The sequence below is a fragment of the Musa acuminata genome, chromosome BXJ3-9, assembly GCF_036884655.1.
Source record: "Musa acuminata AAA Group cultivar baxijiao chromosome BXJ3-9, Cavendish_Baxijiao_AAA, whole genome shotgun sequence".
In the NCBI taxonomy this organism is placed as follows: Eukaryota; Viridiplantae; Streptophyta; class Magnoliopsida; order Zingiberales; family Musaceae; genus Musa; species Musa acuminata.
This window is the reverse complement of record NC_088357.1, coordinates 45,604,119-45,622,077: the sequence shown is the minus strand read 5'-3', so window position 1 is coordinate 45,622,077 and position 17,959 is coordinate 45,604,119. Positions and strand designations below refer to the sequence as shown.

Below are 17,959 nucleotides of genomic sequence, written 5' to 3'. Positions count from 1 at the left end.
AGAAGCGAAGAAGCCACCTAGTGGGGCCCACGTGGGCTCCACGGCTTGTTCCCAATCACGAGGCAGACGAGACGCGTACAACACGCACGGGATCACAACTGCTCTCAGGAACGGACTTAACGACGTCGAGGATGTGTATGCATCCATCCATTTCATCTTTAGCCATTCCATTGAGAGAGAGAGAGAGAGAGAGAGAGAGAGAGAGAGACCGAGACCGAGAGAGAGATGGGTTGGAAGCGGGAGAAAGAGGAGCCCTCGAGGCGGGGCTTCGGCGATCTTGTGAACCCTAACCCTGATCCTAATGCTCGATTCGCGGCGGGCGAGGAGCGGTGCTCGACGCAGATGGTGGTGCGATCGACCTGCCGAACCGAAGAGGTCGAGACCGGTAGGTTCGTCCGCAAGTGCGAGAAGACCGAGCAAACCCTCAAGGATTGCGTTGGAAGGTATCGCTGCCCGTCGTTTCCCCTCTTCCGTTCTCGTAATCCTGTGGACGTTTCGATCGATTTGTCACACTTGGATGCGTCTATCACTTTGGTTGTGGTCTTCGATCCAGAAATTTATAAATCGATTGATTGATTGTTTGTTTGTGATGATTCATCAGTTTTGGTTGGATGAGACTTGTGGTACTCGCGGCATATCATAAATGATCAGTTAGTTGCTATATTAGGATGAGATGTATGCATTGTCTCATCATGTACGGCATGGATCGGGAGAAGAACATCTCCCGAATTACCGACACCAATGCATGACAATATATACAATGACTACCAAGCATGGAATTGTGGCATATCATCTATAAGTATATCAAGTTGAATTTGAAAAGTTGAATTTTCTTTTGTGGATAGTTGAAAATGTCTTTATAATAATCATCATGATAGAGCAGATAGAATATTAATGGTTTCATCTAAAAGATATATAAATAGTTAATTGCATTGTGTTTGTTTTTAGGCTTTTGTACCTGTCAGTCATGAAGATTGTGCTTAATTAATTTTAGACCTACCAATATGGGAAAGGGAAAATATGTCTTGAGTTAAGAAAACTTCTGGCTTTACATTTTCTTGAGATGTAAATACTCCAAATTGGTTTAGGCATGTGTACATCGGTCACCTACAGTATTTATAATGTCAATTTTCAATTGTCGGATTAAACATAGGATTTGTCCACCTATTTCATGTAAGTCCAACCCATATTTTGGGCACTATTATATTCATTGGAGCATTATTAAAAACTGGCTATGCTTCATAAAGGTTATATTTTACATTGCTTGAATATGTAGAATGCACACATATTTGCTTGTAGTTTTCTGGAAATGATGGCAATACAGCTATTTAAATACCTTGCTCGTGTAGATTTATAGTAAACCATCCTTCAATCTCTTGCTCATGTAGATCCTATTCTATTATTCTTAGATCTTGTCATAATTTCATAATAGCAGGTTTTAGATCAACGGCATAACTCCACTGTATGAATGTCTGATGGACTTCCAGTGGAATTGTTCATTAGCTATTTCTGTCTTTTTCTGGTTCATGACAAAGGCTTACGAAACAAACTAATGCCTTTACAGTTGAATCTTAAGTAGTCTATCAGTGATGCAGAGTGGCTTTGCATAGGACTCCAGGAAAAACTATGAAGTGCATTTATGGACAAGTTATACTTGCATCACTGTTAGTTAATATGCATTGATGCATTGTGGAGAACTACAAAATCCTTTTATGTTAGCAATCTCGTTTGTATGGGTTTTAGCATTGATTGATATCATGGGTTTTTTGTTCTTCAGACCTGTCGAATTAGTTGAATCAAAAACCGAGCACACCGAAGATGATGTTACTGATGAAGTGACCGGAGGATTGTTTCCTTCTAACTCGCCAACAATGGAGCCCTTTAATTTTCCTGGGCTTCACAGTGACATTGAAGGTATTGAAGGGAGATTGTTTGGTGGTTTTGGTAATTTCTTGGAGGCAGCTGACGGGATGGCAAATGAGTTCTTCAAATCTTTTGGAGACCCTTGTTGGCATAAGCGTGAGTCGTTGCCTTTTCGTCAATGGGAAACCGCCGATGGGCAACCGAAGAAGGATCCTTGGAAGAGAAGAACAAGCGAGTCAGATTCTTCTGAATCCGCTGGGCAGATGACAGATGTATAAAAATTACTTAAAGTTTCTCTTCATAGTGAACCAGTGGTTATCAGATGGATTTATTGAAGTTTAATCCGCATCAGAAGGTAGTTTTCATTTCCAAACAATAATGCTTCTAGATGAAGTTTTTTTTGTGTCTTCTACAGCAGATCATTGCAAACTATATTTTGTTTCACTTTTGCTGTGTCTGTAACTTCAGATTTGTCTAACAAATACATGATGATTGAGGGTTTGCAATTTCGATTGTAATTTGCAGCAATTTCTGACACTTAGGTTGATTCAAGTGCGGGTTCCAAATCACAAATATAAGGTTGCAGCACACTTCGTTCTTGATCCATATTGATGACAATATCGTTAAATATGGTTCTCTCGTTTTTGTCGTTATCACCGCTCCCTTATTTTGGGTAATCGTTTTCTTTCCCAATAGTTATGTACTTATCATCTCTTATCGTGTAATTTTATATTTGTCCAACTCATTAGGATTTTGATTTCTATCTTTTGAACATCAAGTAATCATCTCTTATCGCGTAGTGTTGGCCTAATTATATATTATCCAACTCATTAGGATTTTGATTTCTATCTTCTGTTCATCAAATTTCAGACTCTATAATACAGAAGCATTTCATGCCCATATTTTATGTTATAGAAGCACTTGATACAAAATCAAAGAGTTATCTGATTACTTAGGAGTTAGGGGAGGAAGAGGCGAGGGTGACAATAGATGAGGAAGCAACGACACCAGAAGGTGAGGGGGCATTTGTCGCTAAACGTGGTTGAGGATAAAAACGATGAAGGCATCATAGAAGTAGAAGATGACGCGGGGAATGCCGAGATTGGCGATGATGTAGTGGGTCCAACCAATGAAGAAGTCAAAGACAATGCAGAGCTTATCAAGGGAGCGTGGATCAGAGGACGACGACCGCTTGACATCTACATTGACACCGGGCACATTTGTGAAATTATTTTTTTATTCTTTATTTTCATATTTTCGTTGATAAAATTGATATTATTAGGATAAATAGATTTAGTTGTTTTACTATCGTAATTACATGAATACTAATGTACCTTATTAAAGTATAAGATTGGAACGTTAAATGTAGCTAATGATCAAATCCATCGAAGACATCAATATCCACAAATCCAATACCTAATCATCGTTAATCATCAAACCATCGCCTTAACGATTAGCAGCTTATAAAACCATCATCACCAATTTCACACAAAAATAAACTGATCCCCAACAATTTCATCAAATTATACTTTTTCAACTAAAATTAATACCATCAAACCCATTTCCATCTTCTTTTTGGCACATTTAATCCGAATCATATAAATACCATGTTTATGATATTTTACATCCATTTAATCCTTCAATGAAAAGATAGAGAATAATGAATAATCACCACCACCTGGCCCAGTTCGCTGCAGCGTAACGGAGCATTGACGGCAAAGTGAAGCAGAGACGGAAACCGTCGAAATAATCGTTACACCGTCACCGTTGGCTGACGTTACAGGCGCCGTCATCATAAGTCGGCGCCCGGTCGCCGTTGGACGGGCTCCGCCAAAACCCCATGCCGTGGAACTGCGCCAACATCTCCCTCTCCAACTCCACCGGCGATGGCCCAGCCTCCCGGCGAAGCCCATCCACGTCTCCGTTCGAGTCCTCCTGCGCGTCGGAGGAAGACCCGTCCCCTCCGAAACCGGCCTTCGGCCCCAGCAGCGCCTTCTCCTTCCGCTTCCTGGCCCTCTGCCTCCGCTTCTCCCGAGCCCGCAGCGCCCGGCGGCAGGCCACCGCAGGCAGCCGTACCGCAGTCAGCACCAGGAGGTTCACCACCAAGCAGGGACCCAAGCAGCACACGGCGACGCAGTCCGCCGCCGTGCCCCCGGCCACCTCCGCGCACCGCGGCCCCGGACGCGTCGTCTGCTTCAGGATCACCGGGTGCCTCCGGTTGGGGGCCACCGGGATGCCCGCCGCCGACGGGGCGACCCCAGCCCTCGGCGTCACCGGCGGGGACGAGGGCAGAAGCCTGCGATGCGCGTTAACCCGTGCCATCCGATCAAATCACGGGAGGCTGGCTGTCATCGTCGGCGATCCAGATGTCCTCCTCCTGCTTCCTTGGAGCGAAGAAGGTTCCAGAATCTCTAGGACGGAACGGGAGGGGTGTCGGGTGACCTCCCGAAGGGGACAACGGTGACGGGGTTTGGGCGGTCCGGCTCCAATTAAAAGGTCAGGCCCGGTCCGGTCAGGAGATGGGCGATGCGAGCTATTGGCCGCGGAACCCGGTCGACCCCCCGTTTCTTAGTCTCTCTCGATTCGACCCGGTCCCAGAGACGGATGGAAGCGAGGCGTTGCCTTAAATGTGTGGCCATCAAAATCCAAACAACCTGCGAATTATCTCCGAGTGTGTTGTGGCATTGTCCATATTAGAGGAGAAATGTGTTCATATCTCAGTGGTACAACAATTTATGTTTTATTTTGTATCTAATTTGAATGGATTGGGGGGCTCTAACAATTTATGATTAAGAAGAGTTCATCAAAAATACTCTAATGAAGCCCAAATCATATATAGAGAAGACATTTCTCTATATATGATTCCAGTGAGTTGAAAGTCCCAACTACTTACATCTTTAGAAATCAAATGTATTAAAAAGCAAAAAATTGCTGAATATAAGTGATTTTTGTATTTATCTTTCTAAATTTAAATTAAGTTAAAAAGTCTAATACATATTTACTTGATTAATTTTTATTACTCAAACCCTAATTATCCAAGACATTTGTGCCCATCACAATCCTCACCCTTCCTACCATATAATTTCCCAAGAATCTACAATCATATCCTTATATCACATATGATACAAAGAAATAACTACTATTATACCAAAGCATGATCTGCAGTACCAAACTGTATGGCCCGGTATGGGCGGTACATACCGGTCCGACAGATTGTCGATATGCAGATCGTCTGTTACCGATCCGAGTACACTGTAGCACTGTAGCAGTGCACTGCATCACTGTAGCAGAACTATAGTACTCGACACACCTGAGTATAAAGCTCGATACACCTGAGTGTATCGCTCGGTATACCGTATCGTACCGGTACCGAGACCAGGTCGAAACACCGGTACGATACAGTGTTACAAACCTTGCACCAAAGTTTACTTAAAAGCTCACTGATCATTCTTCTTTTTTTTTTTTTCAAATAAATTGCATATGCACAGGAATAAAACTCAAAGCAAACAACACCTACAGGAGCAATTTGACACCAAAATATTATGAAATGGAGTTTAACAATATGAGACATTCAGAGAAAGATTTCATAAGTATAAGCTTCAAGCTACATTCTGGACAAGTATTTAATAATGAGAATGTCCAAGGAAGACTAAATTGATTGGAAAAGTGATGACAATGCATAACAGTAAAAGCTAAAAGCATTTACCTCCTACCTGATCTTAAACAATTCAGCTAAGAGGACTTGTATGCCATGGTAGATGACTGATCCAGTCCTGTTTATATGGCAAAAGAGCAGATCCAGAGATGAGCTCTGTTAAAGCAGTAATGACAAGAAAAGCTGTAAAAGATTTTGTTGCATATAGCTGAACTATCACTTAAACAATTGACAAGAGTATACATTCTGTTTCAGGCTCTGATCAGTACTCCAAGCCTGGCATGCTGTGTTGCTTGAACTCCTAAATTCTAAGATGCATGCGGCATCACTCCAATTCTAAAACCCTCATCTTGCTAAGAGGTATAATTTGTCAAAGGAAATCATATACAGTCATATACACCTAAATAGGAACAATAAACAAAAAGAAAGAAACCATACTACACATGAATACCATCGGACGAGGCCTCTTCACTCCATGATGAGGTTGTTCCTTTGAGATTGAGGTGATCATGATATGAATGACATAATCAGCCTTTGATTATATAACAGTAAGACTGCACATATTGATCCTACATAAATCCTGCAATGATGCGAGGCTTCATAAATAGCAATCTTATAATCTTCGGTTAAAACAGAAAAATAACTAAATTTGCTAATTCATCAGTAATATCAACAATGGAGATGCTGAACCATGTGCTACGAAGTGCCCGTTCAAAAGCATACCAACAAAATCAACAGCCAAACAAAAGCTGAATATTTCTCACTAGTTTAAATCTGTTTTACCATCTGAATGTCAAGACAAGCCATAACATTTTGCCAATTGCGGTTTCCAGAATAAATGCTGCTTGCATTCCCAGTATATCTGCCTAATTGCTTGCATGTATCATGTGTGAGACGTATATGATGGAATGAAATTCTGAACTTTGTGACATCAAACAGGCTATCCATGATAGTATAAGACAAACAAGATGACTAATAAACTAATTGAATCATACCACCAAATGAATACATATTCAGGTTGCACCATCTAACAAGTACATCTTCAGTATCATCCACAAGTGCTTTTAAAACTACATAAAAGGAGACTGTTCACAATAATTTCATAAAAGTGACATAGGTAACTATACCAACAAAACCTTGAATATAGAAGGATTAAAACTGAATGGCTTTGAACCCAACACCAAGATAAAAGCAATGTTGCATTAATGGGAAAGAGTATGATTCAAATGCATATCAGAGTACTCAATTTGACAAGGAGATAACTGAAGGTACAGGGAACCACAGAAGAAGAAGACATAAAACAGTTGTAATTATGTCGTAACAATGTAAAATCTAATGTTTGTAATTGCAGCTTAATAACTCCACAGGTGTCAGCTAATATTACTAAGCTTTAACTCTACAGCTTCACATTTGACTAAAAATAACAATTAGCTCACAGAATTTTCCTTCAATTACAATCTAGTATAGGATATAAAATAGTTGGCGACAAGGATGTTGCTTAATAAGAAAGATTTAGAAACAGCATACAGTAAGCTTACACTTTTCACCTCAAATATGGGCCTGCCTACACCATTGCAACTCTACACGCTGAAATATAAAAGGACAAAAGGGACTATACCTGATCACCATTAACCAACTCTCAATGCCTCCCTAAGACCAAAGCTGTAATTATTTCGCTGGCCCTTCTTCCCAAAAGCAGCATTTCCTTTATGCATCATTGTGGCAAATTCATTATAGTCTATCCTTCCATCCTGAGTTCAAGATTAAACAGAATAATGTAACTCAAATGTTTTATATGAGAAAAATGTTGTTCACATGTTAAAACATAACTTACATTATCCTGATCGATTTCTTGAATTATTTCTTCTATACGGACATCTTCAATGCCAAATTCATCACAAGCTTTTTGTAGCTCATCTTGCGTAATGTAGCCACTACCATCTTTGTCAAAAAATGAAAATGCTGAAAAGAGATTGTCCTCCCTCTCTATTTTATTTAGATGCAAGGTTGCGGCTATGAACTCCCCATAATCAATAGTGCCACTGTTGTCAATATCAGCCTGAAATTTTAGAAGTTCTATATCAATAAAATAAAGCAATCATTCAGTTCAATCAAAATTATTTGGCCATAAAATTTCAAAATAAGTTTGACACTTGAAGCAACTTTTCCTATCAGCATTGAGAGATAAGGTCTGCAAGCAACCTGATTCAAACAACAGAACTACATTATCTTCATCAAACTGCATTACAGATTCCATATTCTCATTTTCCTGACGAATTATAAACACAGATCTCTTCTTTCTTCTCTTTTGCATTTCCTGTTTCCATCTTTAATTACTCTGAGGTTGATCATGATCTATTAATGTCATGAAATGTCATTGTCTTGCCAAGTAAAACAAGCAAGACATTCTTAGGTATGAGTTTTGCTACTTGCCAAATGACCAACATCCATATGTGAAATGTGAAGTTCCTACCTTTCAGAACATATCTATCAATCATCTGCAATCAAGCTATGCATCATCTCATCTCACATTGATGAGAAGAATGTGAAACATGAGCACTTGCCAACAAAATTGAACTCTTCCAATAAAAACATTAGCACGTTCTGTTTAGATTCTGAAAATGTACAATTTAGCTGGTTTAGTTCACATATTGATGTACAAAGATGTAACACCCCTTACAAGATTACAGCCATTAATGGAGTAAAACAACTACAGGAATTATGTCTACATAAATGTGCTTTTCTGAGATGGTTTAGATCTTTAATTTGTTTGACTGAAAACAATACTTTCATAGCTTTAAGTTGTATATTTATTTACTATGTAACTCATAGGTAGTCTAAATTGAGAAGAGAAAAAGGAAAAGCCTCAGACCAGGGTAATTGTGCCAAGCAGAGTTAGGCTGACATGGCAAGATACTGACTCAAAGGACAATGTCATACATTTCTTGCTCAAAAATTTAGCCATACCTACAGGTAAACAATTAAATAATCTGCTATATCATTCTTGTTACTAGGAAATATAGCCATGAAGGAGTCTAGCACTTACAGCTGCCATTAGAGCTGAAATTTCAGATTCTTTAAGATTGGCACCAACTTTTTTTAAGCCTACTTTGAGCTCCTCGTATGTGATTTGACCACTATTATCTGCATCAATCATCTTAAACATTTCTTTCAAGCCTGCAATTTCTTCCTCGGACAGGCTCTCAGCAATGACCTATGAATATGTAACAGTAAGACCATATAGCATGTAGATGATTGAAGATTATCAATTACAAAATTGAACTGATGCTTTATTGTGAAAGGGATCAAACACAGTTTAGATTCTGTTTGCACAGTCAGAACCAGATCTTATAGTACAAAAAAAAGAACAAAAGAAGAAACAGTAACACAAGCTATGAGATTCCAACCGTTTTCTCCTGCCTTTAAGCTCTGTTGAGGGCACATCAGTTCTCATTCTAGGAGTTAAATCACTTTTTTGTTGCTTGTTATAAGTCTTCTAATACACAAGATCCTAAAGTGTGATATGTAAAATATTTTGAACTTTTCTAAGCTGCATATATCTTTTCCAAGTCCAGGACCTTGAATGTCACATAAACAAATCACAGACACAAAAAAAGGCGCACTTAATTAATAAAGGAAGTAAGCAATTAGCAATGAGATAAAGCTTCATAAGAAGTAATTCTGTAAAATAATTGATCTCGCATTAGAATGACATAGTCATAGATCAGAATCAAGAGACAAGACCTGAAAGATAAAATCAAATTTTTATAACCATCAGTGCCATTTGGTATCTCTTTGTGCAGGTTCTTCTGACCAAAATCTTAGATGGCTACTTGAACAGAAGTTAAAATCTCATAGTATGCAAATAAAAAATCTTTCCTTATTTTAAAAGTTTTTAAGGGTGAGGTCACGGTCCAGTCCAATTAACTAAAATAGTTCATGATGCAAAAAAGATTCACTCAAACATTGTTATGTTGATGTAAAACAGCTTGTAAAAATATGTTCATTAGAATTCCTAGTGGTTACCTAATTGCTAATCTAAGCAGTCATTTATGTAAATGCGCTATCACATTATGCAATTAATGTGCTTTAGATAGCCAGGGCCTATACTATGATAGGCTACAAACAAGAAATACCATATACATCAAACTTCTACATGGATTTGGCCACCTCAAATGTGTCAGGATCCTTGTAAAAATGTTGAATCAGGCAAACAACTTCATAAACTCACTGATACAACTTTGAAGGCTGTCCTGATCAACTAGAAAGTAAGAACTTGCTCATGGATGACCCTCTCAAACAGAGTATCTAGGATGAAATTACAGGCTCATACCAAATTAGAGGGAGGTTACCAAAAAAGTCACTATTTCTAGTATATTCACTATGTCAAAGAGAATGTTCATCATGCTGGGATGATCTCCAAGGTGAACTTGGACAAAAAGGATGATCTGGTGGAGAATATCAGCAACATGCTAATAATATACAATGTAATTAGAAAAAGCTAGATGCACAAAGTTCTACCAGATACAACAGAAGATTATTATTGCAGGCATAACAAAGAACATCTAAATATAAATGGTAGAAGGAGATCCTGTCAATTGTCCAATATGTGGTCATAACACCAAGTAGGTTACAATCTGAATAGTCTCAGAAATCCAAGATGCTTAACAAATGTAAATGATTACCCTGATGGCCATCTTTTTTAGTTTGTTCATTGCAGAAAATTGTTTTAAGCGAGTTAACACAGCTGAATCCAGAGGCTTGTCAGGAGCTACACCATCAACGCATACCCAAGGATGGCCTGAAAGAAAATATAGATTAGTTATGGACAAAAATTCTGAAGAATGAACTAAAAATGTCTAATGTAAAAGTGGAGGTAATCTTCAATCCACCAGTTAATCAGCAGATCTGCTTTGCTTAGTTGCCAAATAGTCATTTGTGGCCTAGTCTCATCACATGAAACATAAAGGTATAAATTAGCCAATGGTCATTCCATTGTTTTGGAGAACAACTTTTTGTAATTCTTACATTCATATAAAATTTTCTCATGTTTGGCATTGTGAAAATAAATGTATAATGATGATGAGTACAGAACCTTCTAGCTCTTCAGTATATTCATCATCTTCCCTACGTTTACGATTATGGAGGAAAATTTTCTATTTAATAAAGATAAAAGATATTTGTCTAGAAAAAGGATTTACAGAGAGCTTCGTGAGCAGTCAATCGTTTTTTTGGATCTCTGACAAGCATTCTCCTAACCAAATCTTTAGCACTTTCTGATATACTAGGCCAGGGGTCTGATGAAAAATCTAGTTCACCTCCTAAAACTTGCTCAAATATTCCTTGCTCTGTTTCTGTATAGCATAAAGGAAAAAACATTAAAGTTTGGTTAGCAAATCAAAGTATCCAATTAAGCATGCATGAATTTGGAATGAAAATAGATCATTCATAAAGAAAATATCCTCACCATCCCAGAATGGTGGGACCCCACTCAATATGATATAAATGATTACTCCGACACTCCAAACATCTGCCTCAGGGCCATAATACTTCAACAACACTTCTGGGGCAACATAATATGGACTCCCAACAACATCTGTAAATGTTTCCCCTGAGAGAAAAAGAAATTTTTGTTATGTCAATGATGCTCATAAGGAACTCTTAACAAAGCATTATAACTAACAAAGCATCAAAAACTGTAACATGAGTCAAACAACCAAAGAGAACTTGTACCTCAGATCGCTCAGTAAATTTAATCAAAATATCACTAAGAAGCATTAGAAACTCCAGTCCATCTCTAATCATATGTGAAGAAGAATATCTGTTTCTATGTTAAACAGACAAAAAAAATAAGACAAACAGAAAGTGACAATCGTCTAGGGTAAACTTCCAAGATTTGAGAGATAATAAAAGTGTCCTAGTGAAACCTGAAGTTACGTTTTTAGTCAATTCCCCTCTTTTTCTCAATAATTGCATTGCATTGCATATGTTGCTAATGATGCCATGGTACAAAGACATTCTCCCAAATAACAATGGAAAAAAGAACAAAAGAAGAGACTGGGCACGACCAGGTGCATATTACACTTTACGACAAGGACAAGGACCGTCGTACCAACCGAAATGCTACGAAATGGGCGGTATGTACCGGTCCAGGCATGGACTGGTATGCAAATTGCCCTTGTTTCAAGCAATCTAGTTCAACTTAGAGGAAAAAATAATAATAAAAATAAATCAATGTCAGGCCGAGTCCAGCTAAGTATTTAAAAGAAAATCTAAAATAGCAATTAGGGTTTGCGAACGCGGACCTCTGTGCTAGTCATAGGTGCCCAACAAGCCAATCACGTGAGTGATGACACGTGTGACTTAACGCGAAATCTTTTTTGTTTATTATATTTTGATATTTATCACTTTATATTAACTATTGCATATATGCATGTAAATATTATGATGTCCTTAGATCTGTGCAATGGGAATCAGATCATGATGAGATCACGATAATGAGATCGATTTACCTTTAAACACAGATCATAAAAAATCCCGATCATAGGTTATTCGAGAGGGACATCGTGATAACCGGATAGACTGGTGTGCTATATACCCATCCATATGATGGATGCAGCTGGTCTCATAGCTACTCGTGTGGGGACACTAGGGATACAGTACAGGTGTTCATTGGAGAATGAGTTCACTGATTGATCCGTTTACGGAATGTTGGATGGTTGATGATGCCTTATTGTTAGATAGCAATTCCGTAGTCCTAGTGGTGTATCTGGTCCTTAGACTTGAGACATCAAGGATGTCCTGTATGAGTGCTCCACTCTTTGATACCAGACTTATAGGTTTGGCTGTCCCAGATCTAGTACAGTTGGTCATTGGGAGTGGCAGTCGACCTTACGAGGGATATTGAGTGTCGATAGAGGATCATCCACTCTCGGCGTCATGAGAGAAATATCCCATGTGTTCTTGCTCAGACAAATCCCTGGCCAGGGTCATTCGGGTTGAGAGAGAGAGTTCTCCGGGAGAATCCGATTAGAGCGAGACTCAAGTAGAAACCGTATGGGTTTGACAGCACCATGCTCGATATACGGTCTCTGGGATATTAGATGGATGAGGGACTATAGGTACACGGTAATTGAGGACAGACAGGTCAAATGGATTGGATTTGTTGAATCTCGTATTTTGATAATGAAACTACTTAATATACGTTTATGATTTAATCTGCGTTTTGAGTGATGCATGATGCTTTGATCAAGATGAGACAATTAAAGCAGGAACATCATCTTGTGCCGGAGGAACATGTCAGAAGATTGGACGTCGGGCCGATGGATCGGTCGACGTATCGACAGAAGGCTTCGGGTCGTGGACTCGGGCATCGGGCCAAGAAGAGCGGGTATTGTGCCAAGGATATCGGAGTTGCGGAGTCAACTGGCCGATTGGGCAATAGGCTGCAGGAAAGGACGATGCGCTGAAGAATCGGACGAAGCGTCGAGGGACCAATGACATGCCGGACAACTTGGTTAATTGCTTAGGATTAATTGTCTCGATCGAAGTGTTTGTTTTGAGTATACAGGATTAACTACGATGGAAGAAAGACATGCAGCAGGAGTTGCGCCGGAGTCAAGACAATGATCACGTTGGGAGTTTGAGAGTTCTACGGAAGTTCGGACGGTCGTCGAAGGTTCTGCGGGAACAAATCCGAGAAGTCCAGGAGCTTGCCGGAAGTCCGCAGGAGCATCACCGAGGGTTCATCGGATGATCGACGGAAGTTCGCCGGAAGCTTGCCGGAAGAAACGATTGACGCATCGGAGCAAGCTGCAGAAATTGTCTTAAGAATTATCGTAGTTAGCACGGTGATTAAGTTGGAAATGGGAGGTGATCCCATTAGCTTAATCTTGGGGCAATTGGGCCCCTGAAAAACCCAAATTGGGCCGAATGGATCAACCCATTCGGACCTTGATTGCTGTGGGAGGTGCAACCGCCCAAGCCAGGAGGTAGCACCGCCTGGGCTAAGTCTCCCAGCGAGACTGGGCGGTGCAACCGCCCCAGCCAGGAGGTGGCACCGCCTGGGCTTAGTCTCCAAGCGAGACTGGGCGGTGCAACCTCTCCTGACAGGAGGTGGCACCGCCTGAGCTCAGTCTTCGATCTCTTCCAGGCGATGCAACCGCCCCAGTCAGGAGGTGCAACCGCCTGAGCTCAGTCTTCGAGCTCTGGCAGAGAGGTGCAACCGCCCCTGACAGAGGTGGTACCGCCCAAAGGCTCGGTCTTCGAGCTCTGCCAGGCGGTGCAACCGCTCCAGTCAGGAGGTGTAACCGCCTGATCCCGGAATTCCGGGAATTGATAGTTTTGAGCTCCAAATTTGAACTGGGTTGGGGCCTATAAATACCCCACCCATTCAACACTGAAAGAGCAAGAACTTACACTCGAAATCTTAATCTTTCTCTGTGATTCTTAGAGCTCAAAATTGTTGTAAAGGCCAAAAGTTCTTCTCCCTCTGTTCTTCCAAGTTCTGAGTTGTAAAGAGAGGAGAGAAATTTCTGTAGGGTTGTCTCCTAAGCCCGTCAAAAGGAGTGAAACTGTAAAAGGGTGGTTGGCCTTCGCCTATTGAAGGAAGGCCTCTAGTTGACGTCAGTGACCTCGTCGGTGGAGGAAGCCAAAAGTGGAGTAGGTCAAGATTGACCAAACCACTCTAAATCTCGGTTTGCATTTACTTTAAGCATTTTATCTTTACTGCAAACCTCCTAAATAGCTACTGCCTTCTGCACTTTTACGAACGAGTTTCTAAGTTCAGAGCTTTCCGAATCTGCGTTTAGACGTAAATCGGCTTTTTCGTACGATCATCATATTTCAGTTTACGTTTACGTTTTGATCTGAATCATAACTGCAAACTGCCTTCTGCTCATTTATAAAACGTATCTCAAAGTTCAGTATCTTCAGAATCGGCATTTAGACGTAAACCGGTTTTATCGTACGAACGACGCATTTCAGTTTGCGCTTGCTTTCTGATTTCCATCATAAACTGTAAACTGCCTTCATAGATTTACTTTAACGTCATCTCGCTTAATCTTAAGTTAAAGTAATCTTAGAATTGACTTTTACATCAAAATCATTTTTTATCGAACGAACGCAGCTTTCGATTTTAATAGTTGAAAGATTTCCGCTGCACTAATTCACCCCCCCCCTCTTAGTGCTCTTGATCCTAACATGATTCTCCTGTATCGTCTGGGGACTACGGCGTAGTGGCCTAGTACGTCCGTAGTCGATGAGTCGAGTGAATTATTACAGAGATAATAATTCATTAAGTTAGAAGGAGTTCTGACAAGTATGACTCACGGCCAGCTCGATATTGGACCTAGAGGGTCACACATATATGGTAAGCATTATGATGAGTAGAGGTTCGGATATGAGATATCCGCCAGAGCCCTTGTCTTATTGGATATCCAATAAGCCCCTGAATTATTGGATCCCATGGACGAGATCCAATAAGAGCCCATGAGAGATTATTGGATAGAGATCCACTAATCTAAAAGGCTTGGGTAATTGGATGTAGATCCAATACCCACTAGGGGAGGATCCATTAGGTTTTGACAAGGGGCCTCTATAAATAGGAGGGATTCAGAGCCTCATAGGCAAGAACCTTTGCTTGCCTCTCCTATTCTCCTCTCCCTCTCCTCCTCAGAGCAAGCCTGGAGTTTTGAGGAGCGTCGTCGCAACCCTGCTGTGTGGATCACCGCTAAAGAGGAGGACGCTTGACCTCCTTCATCCTCTCCTAAAGATCTGCAAGGAAACAGGGATATACGATCTCTCTAGGTAACACAATCAACTCTATACGCAGTTTTAAGTTTCGCGGATTTTGCATACCAATCTTTGCACGACGACGAACATCTCTTTAGGAATAAGGGATTTTGTTTTCTTGTTCTTCCACTGAGCATGTGATGTCGCCCCCAAGATTTCCCAACACTGCTCACCGCTGCCCTCTTTTTGCGATACTGCTGCCACCACCGTGATCGTTCGACATCGCCATGTTCGCTAGCGTTTATCTCCCGGTACACTACTACCTCTTCTCCTCCTTTTCTTCCTTCTTATCCCTTCTTCTCCTCCACCGCTTCCTCTTCTTTCTTCTTTTTCCTTTTTGTCCAATGCTTTTTCTTTTTCCTTCTTCTTCCTCCTCCTCCTCCAACGCTTCCTCTTCTACCTTCTTCTTCCTCCTCCTCTTCGACCACTGCCTCCTCTTCTTCCTTTCTCTTCCTCCATTGCCCTTCCTCTTCTCCTTCATTTTCTTCCTCCTCAAAACACTAGTACATACCGGTGTACCAACACATGGTACACTAGTGCTGATCAGTATGTATCGGTCTGACTAGATCAGTGAAATGGATCCGGTATCCGAAACAACGATCCTTGCTTTACAATACGACAAATACCTCTACTGAGAGCAATCATGTCGATACATTTATATGAAGCTATGATTAGAAACCAACAAACAAAATCTCCTTAAACTAAGATAAGCATTAATAGAGGTATGCAAGTCCAATCACTTTTGTAAATAGCTGAATAAAAGAAAGATGTCTGACAAGACACTAGAGTAAACCACTACAACAGTGTTGTGAAAACACCAACATCAAGAAAGACTATGTTGTGTTCATCAATTCAAAAGATTAGACTTTTAATGTGAATTAAACACTGGAACAATTTTATTACGTAAGTTCAATTAAACTGAAGAAGACATGATAACGAAAGTTGATAAAAGAAGTCATTTATACTTTAGGTAGGCTACAATATCAAAACTGCAATCAGCAAATAAGAAGATCCAACTTAAATTCAAAGCTCGAGTATCATGTAAAATGCCCCACACTTGGGACAAAGTTCAGATGAATATAAAAGATGATCACCCACTTGATATACTTGGGCACAGTAGTAAGATTCAGAGTAAAACTGGATGGTCAGTTAGTCAGAGATTATATTATATGCAATATACAAGTGCTATAATTGCGTGAAAATTGAGAGCATTAATCTTCTACTTAAGGTCTGAGAAATGTTATAGAGGACTATTCCTCAAGAGAGTTCTGTACTTAAAATCTAATACTTCAACCAATTCTGCAGCTCAAAAGAAACCAAATTCCGCAGACAAGTATTTGATGCAAATTGGTGCATGAATACCTGGCTTGAAGAATACCGACAGCCCGAAATCGATAGTCTTGAGTGGTGAGTCTTCGTTCCGGTTCACAAAGAGGAAGTTCTCCGGCTTGAGATCCCGATGCATGACCCCCATAGAATGGCACGCCTCCACTACCCCGACGATGACTCTGGCGAGCCCCGCCGCAGCCTTCTCCGAGAAGTGCCCCCTCTGTATGATCCGGTCGAAGAGCTCCCCGCCGGCGCAGAGATCCATGACGAGGTGCACGGCGACGGAGTCCTCGAAGGTGCCAATGATAGATATCACGTTGGGGTGGCCGGAGAGATGGTGCATGATCTGGATCTCCCGCCGCACATCCTCGACGTCCTCGTAGGTGGCGAGCTTCCGCTTGGCAATGGACTTGCAGGCGAACCGCTTGCCGGTGGCTTTCTCAACACAGAGGTGGGTGGTGCCGAACTGCCCCTGCCCCAGCTTGCGCCCTAGGGTATAGAGGTCCTTGAGGTTGTCGGTCTTGCGGGGAAGGACGGCCCCGGCGCTAGGCAGCCGCTTGAGGTGCCTGGGAGGCGACTGCGGTGGGTATTCGTCGGCAGGGGGAGGGGAACCGGAGCTCTTGAGGTCGTCGGAGGAGATGGTGACGGGTTCCGGTGGGCAATCGGGGGCCGGAGCTGCGGAGGGGGATTCGTCGCTGGCGGCGGCGGCGGCGGAGGAGGAGCGGGGACGCCAGAGGACGGCAGCGGAGACGGACTGGAAGAAGCTGTGGCGACCGAGCGTTGGGCCGACGCACGTGTTGCCCATGTGGACGAGGGTGGGCGCCGCCTCCTCCCCCTCGATGTCCCCGGCGGCTCAGACCTCGTCGGAAGATGAGAACGACTATATTTATTCCTTTTTATCACGAAATTACATATATACCCCTACGTTAGTTTCCTTTTGTCACGAATTTATGTATGTATACCATTACAATTACCTATGCAATCTCTCTTGGCGGAAACTGTAATTGATATTAGTAACATTTAAAAAATACATTATGTTTAGTAAAAGTATTAAATATATATATTTGTTATGTATTCAAAATTAATAATATCAATCATATTTGGAGGTTGGTAGGTATTTTTTATTATCGAATTTAAAAGAGAAAATATGTGCATGAGGGCACATGAGTAAAAGCACAAAAATTATCTCGAAGGAAGGAAGCAAGCAGTGACTGGTCGAGTTGCGTGTAGCTCAGGCCGAAGACCAAAAGAGCACAAGTTTTGAGTGTGCCCAAGTGACCTCTTGGGCTTGTGTTCCGTTCTCTGGCTCTCAGACATCGG

The 17,959-nt window shown here is 41.1% G+C and overlaps 3 protein-coding genes across 4 annotated transcripts; 1 reads left to right on the top strand and 2 right to left on the bottom strand.

The window, feature by feature from the left end:
• Nucleotides 1–154: 154 nt before the first annotated feature.
• LOC103999052 (fra a 1-associated protein-like) lies at nucleotides 155–3,132 on the top strand. 2 transcript variants are annotated; one of them, XR_010501177.1, is made up of 3 exons: nucleotides 155–443; nucleotides 1,778–2,218; nucleotides 2,389–3,132. XR_010501177.1 is itself a non-coding variant. In XM_018818139.2 (2 exons), exons 1-2 carry the CDS (start codon nucleotides 226–228, stop codon nucleotides 2,139–2,141), a joined length of 582 nt encoding a protein of 193 aa, XP_018673684.2. In that variant the 5' UTR covers nucleotides 155–225; the 3' UTR covers nucleotides 2,142–2,373. The 2 variants fall into 2 exon arrangements, 1 of the variants encoding a protein (XP_018673684.2); XM_018818139.2 differs by lacking the exon at nucleotides 2,389–3,132 and having other exon boundaries at nucleotides 1,778–2,373.
• Nucleotides 3,133–3,345: 213 nt separating this feature from the next.
• On the bottom strand, nucleotides 3,346–5,467 carry LOC135649170 (uncharacterized). Its single transcript, XM_065167317.1, has one exon. The coding sequence runs from the start codon at nucleotides 4,183–4,185 to the stop codon at nucleotides 3,625–3,627; it is 561 nt and encodes a 186-aa protein (XP_065023389.1). The 5' UTR covers nucleotides 4,186–5,467; the 3' UTR covers nucleotides 3,346–3,624.
• A 235-nt stretch (nucleotides 5,468–5,702) lies between these two features.
• Nucleotides 5,703–17,515, bottom strand: LOC135649169 (calcium-dependent protein kinase 17-like). The gene is made up of 8 exons (XM_065167315.1): nucleotides 16,673–17,515; nucleotides 10,986–11,129; nucleotides 10,720–10,872; nucleotides 10,204–10,319; nucleotides 8,565–8,732; nucleotides 7,353–7,577; nucleotides 7,137–7,269; nucleotides 5,703–6,098 (listed from the first exon to the last, which is right to left on the bottom strand). The coding sequence occupies exons 1-7, from the start codon at nucleotides 17,442–17,444 to the stop codon at nucleotides 7,147–7,149; spliced, it is 1,701 nt and encodes a 566-aa protein (XP_065023387.1). The 5' UTR covers nucleotides 17,445–17,515; the 3' UTR covers nucleotides 5,703–6,098; nucleotides 7,137–7,146.
• Between the last annotated feature and the right edge of the window lie 444 nt (nucleotides 17,516–17,959).